The 17,091-nt window shown below is 36.2% G+C and overlaps 1 protein-coding gene across 1 annotated transcript in view; it reads left to right on the top strand.

Moving 5' to 3' along the window:
• Nucleotides 1-17,091, top strand: part of BICC1 (BicC family RNA binding protein 1) — a 112,525-nt gene that overhangs the window by 89,395 nt on the left and 6,039 nt on the right. The window contains exons 9-19 of the mRNA XM_080402696.1: nucleotides 3,067-3,198; nucleotides 4,311-4,497; nucleotides 5,039-5,197; nucleotides 5,572-5,768; nucleotides 6,031-6,172; nucleotides 7,270-7,426; nucleotides 8,821-8,986; nucleotides 10,345-10,384; nucleotides 11,056-11,210; nucleotides 13,491-13,647; nucleotides 16,144-16,304. Of these exons, the coding sequence (XP_080258822.1) occupies nucleotides 3,067-3,198; nucleotides 4,311-4,497; nucleotides 5,039-5,197; nucleotides 5,572-5,768; nucleotides 6,031-6,172; nucleotides 7,270-7,426; nucleotides 8,821-8,986; nucleotides 10,345-10,384; nucleotides 11,056-11,210; nucleotides 13,491-13,647; nucleotides 16,144-16,304 (1,653 nt within the window). The remainder of the gene's footprint in view (nucleotides 1-3,066; nucleotides 3,199-4,310; nucleotides 4,498-5,038; nucleotides 5,198-5,571; nucleotides 5,769-6,030; nucleotides 6,173-7,269; nucleotides 7,427-8,820; nucleotides 8,987-10,344; nucleotides 10,385-11,055; nucleotides 11,211-13,490; nucleotides 13,648-16,143; nucleotides 16,305-17,091) is intronic.

Here is a 17,091-nt window from a genome sequence, read left to right on the forward strand (position 1 = left end):
TTTATATGTATGGAGATTTACAAAAAAACACAAGGGAGGATTGGGTTTGAATCGGAGTGAACCATGATACCATTAAATTCCAGAAGTCCACATCTCTCTTGCGTTGCAGCGTGCCTTCCTGTATAGTGGACAAAAACATGGTGCCTTTCTGTTTATATAGTTATGGTCATGATTATTTTATTCTAGGGTATTTTTGTCTGTAAATACAAAGAGAGAGCCTTATTCTATGTGTTTCCTTGGTGAGGTCTCAGTAGTACTTTTCTGGAGGTTCATGAAATAGAAGAAAGTGCAAACAAGCTACCATATAAACATCAAAATACACCTTTACTCTAGAAACTTAGAATTATGTGAGGGCCATCTTCTTAAAATATTGAAGCTCATTTTAATTCCAAACACATCAGTACAGCTTAGTATCCCACATCACATCCACTGTATCACCCTTCAAGAACTGTGGTGACCAGGAGACTTGGTCTGTTTCAGCTCATACACATGACATGCCCTGAAACTGTTTTGTCGATAAAATGAGTATTAAAATCCAGTTTTGTAGATAAAATGAGTATTAAAATCCAGTTTTGCAGAGAAGGAATATACCTTTTTAAACAGCGAAAAATTGAAAGGTTGAGGGAAGACTAACAAGATAAAAACTTACTTCTGAGTCTTAACTTAGTAGAATGAGTATTTTTCTGCTTCAGATAAAACCACTTAAATATGCCAGTGATGCCAATACCTACATACAGATAGATAGCTGCAGTCATTCTCGGCTTCATTTGAAGTGATTTCACCTGATTTGTTTTCTTCTTGGGCATTGCTCAATGGAATAAGATTACTGTGTCTGATTTCCTGCGAGGTGCAAGTCCATGATGGCGTCTTCGCTGTGGTCACCATTGTTGTTGTCGCCTGCCAACTCCTCTGGTTCAGGCAGAGTAATAGCTGATGCTGTTTCACAACTAGGCAGCACAAGTGTCCTGTGGAATGGGAGAGAGGATTTAAAAATAGCAGCTCTGCGGAGTTCCTAGAAATAACTGTCTAGAAGCATCTGAACATTAATACAGAGAAAAGGAATACCACAGTGTTTTTCTAAACTCTTGAATTGTTGTGATTCTGAATTTCTGTAATTCTTATAAAAGACTAAATTTGAGGCAGAGTTTTACAATGTTAACAGAAAATGCAATTGAGTGCATAGACACTTCACAGCAGGACACATGTAATGTCCTGGTGCCATCTTTAAATATTGCTTAGCAGTATGTCTAAATGAAAACTTTAATATCAGCTAGTAACTAATGTAATTGAGAAGGCTATGGATTCTAGTGTGTAAACTGCAAATATCCTTTATCTCTGACAGGTATTGCAAGTGTCAGCTTCTAATGATCATCGTATTGCTTGCAGGAATGTATTCAACATGGTGGTGAAGACGATACTCGTAGTGATGAGGGCAAATTGCGTATAGTAATTGAAAAATAAAACTTATGTAAGCAAGAGGGGTTTGGACTCTTGTTATGTATTTTTCCCTCAACCCAAACATCTTGATTTCAGCTATATATTAATTGTCACTAATACTGAGACTTTTTGTTAGTTTTTCATATAATAACGAGCACTGTACTCTAATTATAGAGGGTGTTGACAACATAGTTTTGTTTGCTCACTTCCTGTCAAAGAACATTTTTTGGTCCTGTTCCTCTCATCATTATCATGTAGATGCTCTAAGGATGCAATAAAAAAAACCAGTAGTGTACGAGAAGAGCCTTTTAACATGCTTTATAAACATAACCTGACACGTCAACTTTGAAGTTCCTATATTTCCTGTTTCCTCTTGGTAAACCCTAGCTGCATTTTCATTCAGCAGGCTTTTGGTGAGACCTTCTGATATTACTTTCTGTAACTTCTTTACAAAAATTTTTGGAAAAATCAGATATGAAATGCTCTGAGCAGTTCTGTTACCATAAAATCCTTGATTATTGTTTTCAGTGTTTTTAAATAGACTTTATTCATAGTTGTTCTTTTCAGAGAAGTTCACTTTGTGGAGTTAAGCTGTCTTTGTCTGTCTTCCTGAAGTCAAAATATTTTAAGATGCCTTGCTTTATTTTTCCTAAAGTTAGAATAAATGTAATTTAGATGTGGGAAGTACTGTGTAGCTATAGGTGGTACTGTGGACAAGTGCTGTTTACTTATAAAATGATACTGAATTAGTGATCTGAAGAATACACACACTAATTTGCCATTTTTCTTTCTGAAGTGAACGCAGGAAATGGATTACTTTACACCACTTTCTTGAATGTATTTTACTGTGGCCTTTTTCCTGACACATTTGAGACTGCTTACTTTATTATGAATCTAAATTATTAAGAAGTAGGATTTTCCAATGACTTTGTACCCTGTATTCATGTTATTTTATAAGAAGTAGTAATCTAATAATTTCTAGATACCATGTAACCATTGAGATATTTGTTGTTTCTTGGGTTTGGGCTTTTTTTTTTTTTTTTTCTAGGGGCATTTTTTTTTTTACTTAGTTTTAATATTTCAAATGTTTCAGAAATGTCATTGGTGTCACTTAAAATGCCTATCTAGCTGATCCAGGACAGGGGAAGAGAAAGGTAAAAGTTAGGAATTAGGCAATCGTGATTTAGAGAACTTTTGTCAGAATTGTTTCCTTATCTCAAACATCGTTTAACTTGAGCTATTTGAGTGTGTGAGTCCTGCTATCAATTCCTGACAATATTTTATTCTGATTTGGTAGATCATAGTGGTTTCTTAATTTGAATCCTCTGGACATCTCTAAGTCTATATAAATAGCTAATGCTGGTTGTGTATGTGCTGATTGGGATTTCAAACATTGGACAGATCATTTCACCCTTATACCACCAAACTGTTTGTTCAGAATCCCAGAATAGAAAGATACACCTGTATTCTCGCATACAAGGAAATCACTTGACTTAAAATTTCATCCTTGCTGCTTTTTCTGTACATGTATCATGATGTACATGTGTTAAAGTCTCTGTTTCAGTTTATTGCTAACCTTTTCATGGGAAAATGTTGTACGACTTACGAATATTTGTCTTGTGTTTTCAGGGTTGCCTTCCCCTTGTGCTGATGTTTGATATGAAGGAAGAAATTGAAGTAGAACCACAGTTTATAACACAGTTAATGGAGCAGTTAGATGTCTTCATAAGCATTAAACCAAAGCCAAAGCAACCAAGCAAGGTTGGTGAAAAGCTAATGTATTCTTTTTAGGCTTTCATGACAATTTGTCAGAGTTGATGAGTTGACATAACTGCTCCTCATCCCTAACTTAATGGATCATAAAATGGTAAAAGGCATATATATATATATGCTCTGCTTGAAATATCAGTTTAAATATTACAACAGCTGCTCTTTGGTAATTTGGCTTTAATTAAATATTTGACAATACAGAGATTAACTTTTGTATGGAATATGCTAATACAATTTGTCTCATATTTTATTTATTTTATCTAACTAGAACTACTCTTGATTTGTTTTTAAAGAAATTCCTCTTAAATTGCAGCTCATCCATGTAACTGCAGTGTTCTTTAGCAATCAGAATTAAACAAACAAAAAAACCCAAGTAAAAAAAAAACAAATAATTTGACTATGAGAAGTCTGACTGCGTTTTACACAAGATGTTGAAAAGAACCACAAGAAACAGAATAACAAAATACTTTGAATGGGTGGTGTTCATTGTAAAATATTCAGGCGAGTGTGGGTAGGCAACTCTGTTATCTGTGTTGTTGTATGTAATGCCATAACAGACAAAAATTTCAAAATATTAAGTGAGCGTTCCATTCTGTCAGTAATTAAGGTTCACTGTGTAGGGATATATAAAATAATACAGTAACAGTAGAGAATGTATGAGAAATAATGTTTTTGCAATTTTCCAGGCATTTGTTACTTGAAATGAATTTAACAGATTCATTTAATATGAACAACTCTTTTGTCCACTTTAAGGTATAGACCTGAGATAAAAGAGAAGATAAGATTTTAATTAGTGATTCATTTCTCTAGATCGTGGGGCACTTAAGATTGGATATATCAAGTAGTGCCAAGGTACAGTAATTGTTTTTCTTAGATGGAAAGTTCTTTAATCATTCTTGTCGTCAAGTGCTGACAGAATCCCTAAACTTACCATCAAGGCTACTGAATTTGAATAGTTGCTAATGGACATTATCTCATACTGTCTCACACTGCTATGTTACTGATAGCAGTGAAGGAGTATTAAGAAGTTGCGTATTGCAGATCCATGTTAGGTGGTTGTTACTTACTGGTTTTGTGTGTTTGTTGTTTTTCTTTCCCTACAGTCTGTGATTGTAAAAAGTGTTGAACGAAATGCCTTAAATATGTACGAGGCACGGAAATGTCTCTTGGGACTTGAAAGTAGCGGAGTCACTATAGCGTCAAACCCCTCTACTGTCTCGTGCCCTGTTGGTCTGTCTTGTCCTGGTTTGGATATCTTGTCCTCAGCAGGGCTAGGACTCACTGGACTTGGTATGCATTATATTCTATATGCATCTTTTTTTTCTTTTTTTTTTTTTTTTATAGGTAGGTTTTTGTTTGAAACTTAATTCACTTGTACTAGAAAGGAAGGACTAGATGTGTGTTTTGCATAAGGAATTGTGTTAAAGTATTAGAGAATTCCAAAAGCTTCTAGCCTTCAAGGCCCAGTGCGGTTGCTTTCTTGTCTCTTAAGTGATGCTTCTTCGAAACACGCTGACAGAAGCAATAGAGGGGATACACAGGGATGGTGGGGCTGAGAAGCAGTTGGTGCAGACTCTTATTGTGACAATATTTAGTCCATTAGAAGGACATAAAGGATGCTCCAGTTCTTAGATACGATTCTCAGTTGAAGAACAAGCATTCTTATTGTAGTCTGTGCACCAAATCAACAGCAGGTTTAATGTTAAAATTTGTAAAATACATGCTGGTGCCATTTAGTGGGGTTTTGTTGTTTTAGTTTTTGTTGGTACTTTTGTGAAAAATGCTTTTCTGTAAGTCTTCGCTAAATACTCCATTACTTAATTTTTTTCAGGCCTTTTAGGTCCAACAGCCCTGTCAGTCAACACCTCAACTGCTGCAAACTCTCTGTTGAATGCCCTTAATAGCTCTGTGAGTCCCTTACAGAGTCCAAGTTCAGGCACACCTAGTCCTACATTATGGGCAACATCTCTTGCTAACACAAATACCACAGGTTGGTACAAGTTAAATGTGAATTAAATGAACTGTGCAACACTTGAGTATTAAAATGACAAAAGTCCAGAATCATTCATTGTTTAGAACCTTAACAATTCTTAAATTTCTCTTAACACAGATGAATAAATATACAAATTGAAAGTTGTAACTTAATACAAACTTATGACATGCTGCCACATGCAATGTTTTAATTCGTTTTATATAGAAAACTGTGTTAACCTACAAAGTAATAGTTAGACAAAGCATTATGTTGTTGACATGCAGTTCTAATGGAAACTTCCTTCATGCTACAACCAAAGCTGCATAGAGATTTATGTAAAGTACTGTAATGCCTGAGAAACTTAATCGGAACATGACCAAATTTTATTACAGGTTTTTCTGCGATTCCACACCTAATGATACCATCTACTGCCCAAGCAACCTTAACTAGTATTCTTTTGTCTGGAGTACCTAATTATAGTCAAAACACTCCATCTCCACCACCAGGCTTGACTCCTGTTGAAGTCCATGTTAATGGCATGCAATCAGAGATGAAAAAAGGCTCACCTTCTTTAAATGGTCATGTAAAGGTAAGTAATATTATCTCTGGAGAACCAGATCTGTTTGTGATACACCTTTGCTAAGAAAAGCTGAAGAGAAAACTAGATACATTAGTAGAGCCTTAAAGCCTCCAAGTTTAGAAATAGAACAGTGGTGTTGTCAACCTGTGACCTAAAGATTGAAAAAATTGAATGTTCAAGCATATTATTCTTCTGCAGAGGTAGAAAGGGGAAATTCTTTCAATATTTTCTTAAGCATAACCATCACTTTGATATTTGACAATCATTTCAGACCTCAAATATCAAGTATGCCACACTGTCTGCCACATCACTAGGAGAAAATGTGTTGAGCACAAACCACAGTGATCCGGTAAGACAAGCAAGTACTCATGGTGCCTCAGAACAAGTAGCTGCCAAGTCAAATAGCGCAGAAGGTAAGATTTTGACATTCTGTTCTTTCATCTGGTAATGTTTGTGCAGTCAATGTACAGTTCATGAAACAAAAGTGTAGAGATATTGCCTGTGCATTGGTTTTGCAACCATGTTGAAGGAAAATACCACTGGATCTGCCAGATTCGTTGTCAGAGAAAGTAAACAGAAGTTGTAGTATCTGAGCTGCACTGTTGATAGAAACACTTTAAGTCAACATAAATTCACTTGTAACATTTTATTTATTACCTAAGAGCAGAGGGAAGTAACCTATGAAAACTCTAATATGTTTTACAGCAGCGTAACTTCATCACTTAAAACAATCTATGCTGGTTTAAACAATGTTGTATTTTTGCTTTTTAATGAAAGGAAAAAGTGAATGCCTTTGAGAAGGTTATTGCAGAAAATTGTGTAGATCAAACCTAGATGACACTAGCAAACAGACTTTATTTGCATGTTTCATAACAGTGTTTCGGTTATGCTGCCTTTTAAAAGCTACAGGAACTAATGAACTGTTCCTGTCATTCTTGGAGGGACGAAATGCCACTTCAAACTCCAGCAAACGTGTAAAGGCCTTGTTTCCCTTGCAAATACTGATCAACAAGGAGATGCTGTTTTATTAAGGGTTGTGGTCATTTGAAATGCTGAATTGAATAAAAGGTACATTGCCCAATGAAGGTGGTGTTTGTAAAAACACATTCTAAAGGTATTTGAACATCAAAAGAGGAGCTTTTACTCCAGCAAAAGTTATCTGAGCACCTGGCAAGTTTATTAAAACTGGATATAAAATCAAATTTGTTCAAAATACTTAGTCACTTCTGATTGTCAGTCTTCAGATTTAATATTGACTAATATTACTTAAAATCTTTTGGAAAAGAAAGTACTTGGTGCATCTGCTCTATGTGTGAATACTAACGCCTTCTTTGTGCATTTGAGCTTAGCTTTCTGACTTCTTAATCTTGGCCAAGTTGTTATCCTTGAAGACTACGATAATACTGTAAGGAAGAAGAGCAGATTTTGTTCTATAGTTGTCATTGCTTCAATAAGTTCACTAGAACATAAGAGGGTTTCTGTTTAACTGTTCTCTTTATTGGTCTTGTAGGTTGCAATGATGCTTTTGTTGAAGTGGGCATGCCAAGGAGTCCGTCCCATTCAGCAAATACCAGTGATCTGAAGCAGATGATGAGCTCTTCCAAACAGGCCTGTGCTAAGAGACAAACGGTTGAATTACTGCAAGGCACCAAAAACTCTCACTTACAGTAAGTTATATATACAAATACAGATTAGTGGAACTTTTGCCATGCAAAAATACATAATGTGGGTTTGTACATAGAAGGGGTGGTTCAGCCCTAAGATACTCAGCTGATATGAATTAGGCTTGATCTTTAGTCACATATGTGATTTTTAGTCACATTAATATACCCCCACAATCTGATAATTGCAAGCTTTGAATACTTTTTGTACATCCCAGGTATTTTTCTTTGGTTTGAAAAAAGTAAATGCCTTACCTCTCCCACAAAAATTGAGATTTTTCAAGAGGAACTTTTATTGCCTATTTCTAAAGGATAAATTTTTGCTCTTTCCTTTATTTATTGATTGCGTTAAGAAAATTCCTAACAGGCAGCCTTTTTCCTTTCGTGTGTACCTGAGGCTGTTTTTTTCTTAGAAAAATGATATTCAGGGCATAACAGCATGTTCTCAAACACTTGTCTCTATTTTTTTTGTTTGGTTGTTTTTGTAATGAGCCAGCAGGGGGAAAGGCTCTTTTGAGTCACAGTATGTCTTGGCAACACAAGTTTTGTGCTTAACGCAATGTTTTGTCTGATCTACATAAAGTAGTGTTTTCACTATTCCTTTTGGGAACTGTTCATCCTCGCTCTTTTGAGATGCATATTTTCTCTTGCCTCACTTATTGACGCTGTTAAAGCTATGTTATGTATTTCATTAATTCTATTCTCATTGTTTAGCAATCCAAGGATACCTGCTAACCGTGCTCGGTTGTTTGTATGTCTTGTTCTTGTTGTTGAGGATGATAATGCTCACAGTTTCTTCAGGGCATTTTTCTGGGATCATCTGCAGTATCTAAAACATGATCACTTTGCACTGAAATAAGAACTTATATTCTTCTAGAGTGGGCATAAAATGTGGCTGATTTTTAGAAAGAAAGGATTACTTTAAGAGGTGCTTTGGCTTGTAGGACTGCAGTTACTGAAGCTTTAAAAGCAAGTAGACCCACGCTAACTTTCTTAGTCCCTATTATGCATCTCTCTTTATTCTATCTATTTATACTATCAATCTGTTGGAACTGATGAACTCCTGGCCTGAGCAAGGTTAAATGGCATGAAATCACTATGTAAGGATTGCATGTGATAATTCCAGGTACCAGACAGCTCAAATCTGAATGTGTAAACTATGCCTCGTGCATGATAACATAAGAAGCAGCAATAAATGCCTTGTTCCAGTGACAGAGAAACAGGTAAAGGGAAGTTGAGAAATTTGGAAATATTGCTAAAAAACACTGAGATGTTGTGTACTGGCATTTCTTCGATTTTGCTGCCAAACCTCTCAAGAAAAGCTCGATTATCGAAATTGCATTAATGTTCACTGCTTGTGAAAAACACGACTGGAGTTAATACTGACTTTGCACCTGCAGTACTACAGAGAGGCTGCTCTCAGATGCAGAGTTAAGTGCTTCTGAAAGTCCCATGGCTGATAAAAAGGCTCCTGGAAGTGAACGGGCAGCAGAGCGAGCAGCAGCTGCCCAGCAGAACTCTGAAAGAGCTCGTCTAGCTCCGCAGCCATCATATGTAAATATGCAGGTAGGTTTTCCTGAATAAACCCAAATCTAGCGCAAAACTGGATAACTGCAAACTGAAATTGCCACGGAATGCAAAGGTGACTGACTAATATATGTACTTGTCATAACTGTTTCAGTAAAAGCATTTCCCAGCAAAGTCATTAACTCTTTCAGCTGAGGAGTGGGCTAACTAAAAGTTTTGAAGACAAAGAAGTCCTTATGCTTCAGCTGAATAAGAAAAACTTAAGTACAGAACATATTGGATGGCTATATTAGTCTATACAAGCATCATTGTATGTAAGAAGTCTTACATTGTCATTCGTTGCTTTGAGAAGAGAGAATTATATCTTCAAAAGACACTTTACAACTCTTCATAAGCAGTGTCAATGGTTTCTTTTTTTTCTATAGCTATAGGTTCATATACAGGGGGATCATACTGCAGTAACTACACTGGTTTTGCTTTACAAATATGGATATCTTGTTTTTCTTTTTCTTGTACTATTCCTACTTGGTTAATTAGAGCCTACTACTATGCTAATATATGTTATTGCAGCTCTCAGAGAGAGAGAGACCCCTTTGTCAAGCCATAGTAACAGAGTAGTTTTCAGTATAGATCTACCAGTGTGTGGGCATAATTGGACTGCATGGAGCAGTGGGACAAAATTAAAGTTAGTGTTTTACAGCCCTTCTCCTTAATTATTTCTCTAGTTATTTCAAGTAGTGAATTCAACACTTTGGGCTAAATACTGATTTTTTTTTTTTTTGGTAGTTTTGTGTGTGTTTAGACTTGCTAATCCGGAATTCAAAGTGTAACTTATTTAACCAGGAGTATTTAAACTTCAAGTCTTCCACCGTCATAGGTTGTGCAAACACAAATATTTTTTTTGTACTCTCAAAACAGATGTTCTTTTCTTTTCAGAAGATGAGTGCGTGGGGAAGAACTAAACTTGAAAAATTATTAAAAGTAACTGTGGTGCCTAGATTTACTTTCTAAGATAAATATATTTATCTTTTTTGTACTGTTGAAAAATGCTTTAAATGCTAAGAACAGATGATTAAGGAAGAGAAACTATGCTTGAAAAATTTCTTTTAAAAAAAAAAATTAAATAGAATTTATACCTAAACATTCTGTAAATACTGCTGCAGCCTCACTGAAATGGATACCGGGTAGTTACTTAAAGTCTTTGTTACCTATGTTTGAGTGAACATTTCAAGTAACTAAGGCTCTAACTGGACTACTGTCAAATAACTGTGTTCAGGTTTCTTCTAGATGTATTCACTGGCTGCTCCAAAATCCTTGTTTTTTACAAAGAGCTGAGTACTGGGATGGCATTCAGTTAGAATGTCAATTAAGCAGTCTTCTGCATGTTTCATTTTTAGGCATTTGACTACGAACAGAAGAAGCTATTAGCAACCAAAGGTATGTGGATAAACAGTGGCTTTTGAGAAATGTGTTAGTACATGGCTGCAAGTTTTCTGAAGTTTCTGTTTTGTAATTTGATTTTTAATCAAACCTAAAGCTGATAGTGAAACATTTGTATATTAGTTTTCATGTTGCAAAAACTTCTTAATAAGAACATTGTATAAAATACAGTATAAACAGCTTGCAGATGGGATGCTGTCTGTGTGAGTATATTCATACGCAAATGATCCATGTTGTTTTCAGAGACCTCATAGCTGTAATACTTGATTTTATTTGGATGCAAATTAAACTTTAAGGTGTTTGTCACTAGCAAAGTTGCTCCGTATTTCAGGGATAAATTAAGTTACAAAATTGATAAGGATCTTAAGCATATATTTGACCCCGTTTAAAAATAAACCAAATACACCCACACCAAAAGAAAACCAGAAACCCCTCTTTTTAAACAGATATAATTCTTCTGGCTTCCTTGCAGACCTATGGGGTTTAACTGTCTTCTGACAGAGTAAATTGCCTTAAGGAAGGGTAGGATTCAAGCTGGGTAGCAAGTGGAGATGTTTAGTGTTTATGGTTAGGTGGGTTGAGGTCTGCTAGCATACATAACTTCAGGACTAACATCTCAATACCTTTACTAAGGCTGAGATTTACTAATCTGTGTCTGTTTCTTTCAGCTATGTTAAAGAAGCCAGTTGTAACAGAAGTGAGAACTCCAACAAATACGTGGAGTGGTTTGGGGTTCTCTAAGTCTATGCCTGCAGAAACTATCAAGGAACTAAGAAGAGCGAATCATGTATCGTACAAGCCATCTATGACAACTACGTACGAGGTATGAAAAACTGCTGTAGTGGAAGTTTTTATTTCTATTGAATGATACAGTTGTTTCTCTTGAGAAATAACTGTAACTTTTGTAAAAAGAAGTCTTGTAGCTTTCTTCTTCTGGTTCTAAATATTATTTTTTTTTATGGTGGGAAGTGTTTCTTATGTAAATATTAAGGCATGTGGAATACATGCAGCTCAGCACACAAAATTTTATCCACTTTCTAAATCTTATTCTAGCTTTATAGAAGTCTATTTCTGAAAATATATTTGTGTAAAGAAACTAAGCAACTTATGGGACCAAATGTCTCTATAGTTATAGACAAGTGGTAGAAATTTTGTGATGTAATTAAAACAGTGTGTATGTAACAAACTATATAACACAAGTCACTGCATGGTGGAGCAGAATGTTAGAACAAGGAATAGCTGCAGCTCATCTTCTGTTGACAAGAGCTGTAGAACTGGAGGAGCTTTCTCTGTGTACTGTTCACTGGACCCAGAAATTCCCAGGGAGAAGCCAGCCACAGCATCCAGCAAGTCTCTTCAGAGTCCTACCATGGGAACCTTCAGGGAACTTCTCTTCCTTTCATTTCAGAGCAGTTCTGAAGTTTTTTTAGTGCATTTCCTTGCTGTAATCTTTCCCAAATTCCATAAAGACACATCTTTATTTCTGGCCTACTTAACATAAAATGTATGTTTCTTCAGGACTTCATAAAGCTTTTTCTCCAGGTTATACCTATCTTTTAATGGAAAAGAAATACTCAGCCGTGGTAAAAATGTGCCTTGGTGTTCCCCATTTGACACGTGAACTTCGTGTCATTCAACTCCACGTAATAGGCTTGGATACATGTAATGAGCTGCAGTAGTAACTAGGGGGAGAAAAAAAGCTACAACCAGAATCTGCGAATGGTGGGGTTTTTTTACATACTTTCTATAGTGTTAGAGCTGGGGTGGGGGGTTTCTCCCAGACCATGACGCACTGCTAACAGTTACTAAGCAGGCATGTCATTGTAACAATGAACAGTTAGGCACTTGAATTCTGCCTACTTGCAAACCACAGGCTTCAATCTCTCCAGTGAAATGATAGCATGTTCCAGCTCTGGTTTCCATTTTTTGGTATAAGCTATTGTGGAAACATCCGGGGAAGCTAAAAATCTTGGTTTCCTTGTATCCCCCTTCTGTTTAGCAGTCTTAACATAACTTGTATTAGAGGCAGTACTGCCATGCTTATTCCGTACACATGCAAGTCTAATGTCTGGGAAGTTAATTTGTAAAATAAGCTCACCAAACATCTTCACAATGGTATTTTACTGTGCAGCCAGTTTTCTAGAAACGTTGGATGACATCTGTTTTACTTCACAACTCGTAGCCATCACTACAATGTAATGTAATGTGGAGGTCCTGCTTTTTCTTACTCTTCTGTAAGGCTCTCTGTAAGCCTTTCTTCATTTGTTAATTCTTACTAACCATAGCTCACACCTTTCTGATTTTGCCAATAACAAGGAGATTTTGCCCTTTTTTTTTTTTCCCCCAGTGATGTCAATTTTCCTGAATAGTAGAAATGATTGCTGCCTCCTAAGTCATGCTTTTCAATTGGAATTTGATGCAAGTGTATAGAATTAAATTATTCATTTGTCTCCACAGATTTTAGTTCATGTAAATGTGTGGTATTAATAATGTCCATCTTTTTTTTTGGTACATCCCCACCCAATTCCGTAGTTAACTGCTACTTTCAGGGGATACTATTCCTTATTTTGGAACATTCTGACTCACAGTGATGAGAGTTGATAATTCATATTTTACAGGAATATGGAAATCTATTTTTTAAAAAATCTGCAAATTCACAAACCTTTGCAGAACTGTTGTTGTATTGTATACAATACTGTTAGCGAGTTTTGTGTACTTGATGCCCTTTTCTCCAGATACAATGTGCCTTTATGTTCTCTTCCCCATGAAGGGTTTTAGTCAATAGACTGCTTTGTCTAGAATTTGTGTGGGAATTTGATATCCTGGGATATTTTGGAAACAAACATGGAAATACTGAGCAATTTATTTTGAAGCATGGTCTTTAAATAACTTTTGCAAACTGCATATGTTCTGAGCACACCTGCTGATTTTGTGTCCATTTGCAATTATTTGGCTATTGATCAACTGCCAAAAGAATGTTTGCAAGCATTAAAAGCTGTTTTGTTTTGTTGTCTTTTTAATTGAGCTGCTTCAAAGAGAACATCTGAGTCACAATGGAATTTCTCAGCAAAAACAGCCCAAATTCTCTTTTTGTGATTTGCAGGGCTCATCGATGTCTCTGTCACGGTCCAACAGCCGGGAGCACCTGGGAAGTGGCAGTGAATCTGATAACTGGAGAGACCGTAATGGGCTTGGACCCACAGCCCATAATGAATTTGTGTCCTCAATTGGCAGCCCCAAACGGAAACAAAATAAATCAGGTTAATAATTTCTTATGATCTGACTAAAAAAAATATAAAACATTGATATCGGTGAATATTTATTTTAATGTAAATGTTTCCTGAAATCACTAGGGATTTAAATTACTGGCAATTACCTGTAAAGTAAACTTCTTTACAAATTGAAAAGTGAAAACGTATGCAAGGTTGTATAATATGATACATAAATGATGGTCCAAAAGGAAAACTTTTAAGGAAACTTTTAAAATGCAAGACACTCTTGCTTGAAAGCTCTTGTCTTGGAAGGGGTTTTCCAAGGTGTACTGAAAACAGACCTATAGATTTTTAGATCAAGGTAGACTATCTCTGTTATCGATGCAACATGTCTTTATTGGGCTAAGTCTCAAATCTGTGGTGATACTGAATTTTAAGGCATAGTTCTCTTTATGGTGATAAAAAAGCCTGTCCGTATGTCTGGCATGGCCTAGCACATGATTTCTAACTCTGGTTTCTGTGGATACAGGCTGTATAATGTTTGATATTCACAGATTAAAATTTTACTTCGGTTGAACTCCTTGAAACTTAGTTTCATTTTTTAATAACTTAATATATGCCTTTGTGTAAGAGTGAAAAATGAAGGTAGAGAATACTGGTCCATGCTAACTGCATTATGGGGAAATTACTGTGGCCATTTCGACTTTTTTGTGCATTTTTCTTATAAAGCTGAATAAAACCTAAATCCAGATTAACTACTAAGTACAAATTAAAAGTTGGACATTGAAAGAAAGGATAGCTTCAGTTAGAGAAAATATTCATGGCTGGTACACTTGTGATTAGTAATGATTTTAAAAAGCACATTAGCTCATCTGAATGGCGGCATACCATATTCTAAGTACTCACAGATCAGAAACGATTAAAAGTTTCTTTGAAATCCAGCTGTTGATGTTTCCAAGATAATTGGACAAAAATGGAAGCTCTAGGTTAATCAAAACACATAAGGATTAAATTGTATTTATATATACGTTAGAAGAAAATTAGAAACGTGAATACATTGACAGCGGGGAAAGCTGTTCTATAGCTGCTGTAGCTTTCCCACAGAATGAAATATGCAGAGGAGGAACAAAAGAAATAGCTATGAGTTGGCTGAACAAATGTATTTACCTTAATACATAATAATATTAATGTGCCAGAGTACTAAAATGAAGTCTTTATGGACACAGTTGTATAGCAGTGTTGAATTTCTTCTTTGTTTTTAAGATAATGCTTCCTGACTGCACCAGTATTTCTTAATACTGAGTTTTCAATACATGACCTTGCATCGTTTGCTCCGAGTACAGGATCGTGAACTTCTGTTTGGGTATTTTTAGCGTGATCTTACTCTGATAGTGAAGAAATTAAGGCACCACCTTTTTAAGTCTAAAAAAATCAACTGAGTTACTGCTTCATTTGTCAAAATGGACGTTCCCATTTTCAACATTGAGCAGTTTGCTGTATTTTAAAACTCTTTTCCAAAATGGAGCTGAGGTTTGTAGAAATTCTCTGAATTGTAAATCAAATCTCAAATGCTTCTAGGTAGTTTGTGCCCAGAAAACGAGAAATGTAGCATAGCCAGTTGTGAAAAACGGTCGTTTTCACATCCTATTGGCGTTCTATAGTGAAGGCCATAGCAGAAGTCTCTGGGGCAATCTTAATTTACTCAGCTGGGAAAGTTTCCTTTACCTCCTGCAAGCCTCTTACATATTCACTGTTACTCTTTTCTGTGTCTGTAGCCCCCTTTACACAAAAGCCTGACGGACTCCCCGGGAGCTATCCTTTTCTTATGCAGCATGAGGAAAAATATTTATGAACTATGTGATTACATCCTATCAGTATGCACCCACAGAGGAAGGGGATTGCGCTGCTAAACTGGTTTTCTTGGGTATAATAACCTTACTCTGGAAACTTTTTTTTTAAAGATACACCTTTTAGGAATGTAATTTAAAATTGTGTAGGGAGGGTATTTCTTCTGGTTTTAATCTTTTATAAAACTATTGCATTTGGGTTTTGTCTGAATTATACTAAAATAATGGCCAAATCAAGTGGGTACTATGTAGTTCCTTTACCAGGAATTGCTCCAGCGTGGTTTTTTCCCCATCCAGACCAAAAAGGGCTCGTTGCATTTGTGTACAATGGTGTTTTCTCCAGTTGAATATTTTCAAAAAGAGGAAAGGAGGCTGAAGAGGAGGAAAAGCAGCGAGGTCTTGCAGCTCTTCCCCTGTAGGAGTTCCTTACTTATACTTATGACAGTTCACATAATGTGATTTTATTGCTTAAAAGATTTACCCAAATATCTTTCCATAGAAAAAAACCCTGGAATTTAATTAACAAAAAAATTCCTCTAAGCTGTTCATTCTGTCAGAGCACTGAGAAGCTTTTTTTGCTGAATAATAAAATTTAAATGTTTTGTTAATTTAATGATCTAATTGAATACAGTGTTGATACGACAGAAAACTATGCTCTTCTGTGATGTGACTAAAAAGTGCACTTCTTCCCTTTCAGCTGAACACTATCTCAGTAGCAGCAATTACATGGACTGCATTTCCTCGCTGACAGGAAGCAATGGCTGCAACCTGAACACTTTGTTTAAGGGATCTGATCTGCCTGAGCTCTTCAGCAAACTTGGTTTGGGCAAATACACAGACGTATTCCAACAGCAAGAGGTTAGTGTTCCTGTGGAAGACACCTTTGTGTTTGTAGCATGATTTCCAGCAGTAGTTGGTCTGTGTTTTGACCAGAGCCACTAAGAAGTCTCACTTTGTGACAGGATTTTCTGTGAGCTGTTCTTTCAAAGCTGTACTATGTATCTAAGTTTCCAGATAGCCAGCCTGGATATGAGTACTGTTTTGTCCTGCACCTTTGATTTATACTTAAATAATTAAACTAGGGTTTCAGATGTTTTTCTTTCAAAGAAATTTAAACCTTGGCTCCTACTTGTAAACTAGGATGCTAACTAGAATATAATGGCTTTTGGTCAACTTAAGTGTTCGGGTTATGGAACTCAAGTCTGCTTTCAGGAGTAGTGTATTTTTGCAGCTGATGTTGAGGTCACATATTCATCCCTTGCTTCTTCCTCTACGTGCCAGTTGACTTTGATCCGCTCCCAGCAGGGGGATATGGTCAGTCATCTGTGTGAGCTTTCCACATCTGTACCAGCTAATCACAGTTGGTAGTATTTCGTATCTGTAGAATACTGCGTAGGTAGAATCAACTTGGTTACCTGCAGGTGGCTTATTCTGGTGACAGATTTAACTGTGTCATAAAAGTACAGTGAGGCCAGCTGCAAGACTCTACAGGCTTAGACACAGAGCCGCTGAGCTTGTCCTGAAAGCACTCTAGTTGTATGTCGGAAGTTGTATGTGTCACACCACTGGAACTGAGTGTACTAGGGAGCAAAACAGGTGTCTGTGTGGTTTGTGTCAGTATCTCATGCGGTACAGGAGAAGGACA

Source organism: Falco punctatus, assembly GCF_963210335.1.
Source record: "Falco punctatus genome assembly, chromosome: 9".
NCBI classification, from domain to species: domain Eukaryota; kingdom Metazoa; phylum Chordata; class Aves; order Falconiformes; family Falconidae; genus Falco; species Falco punctatus.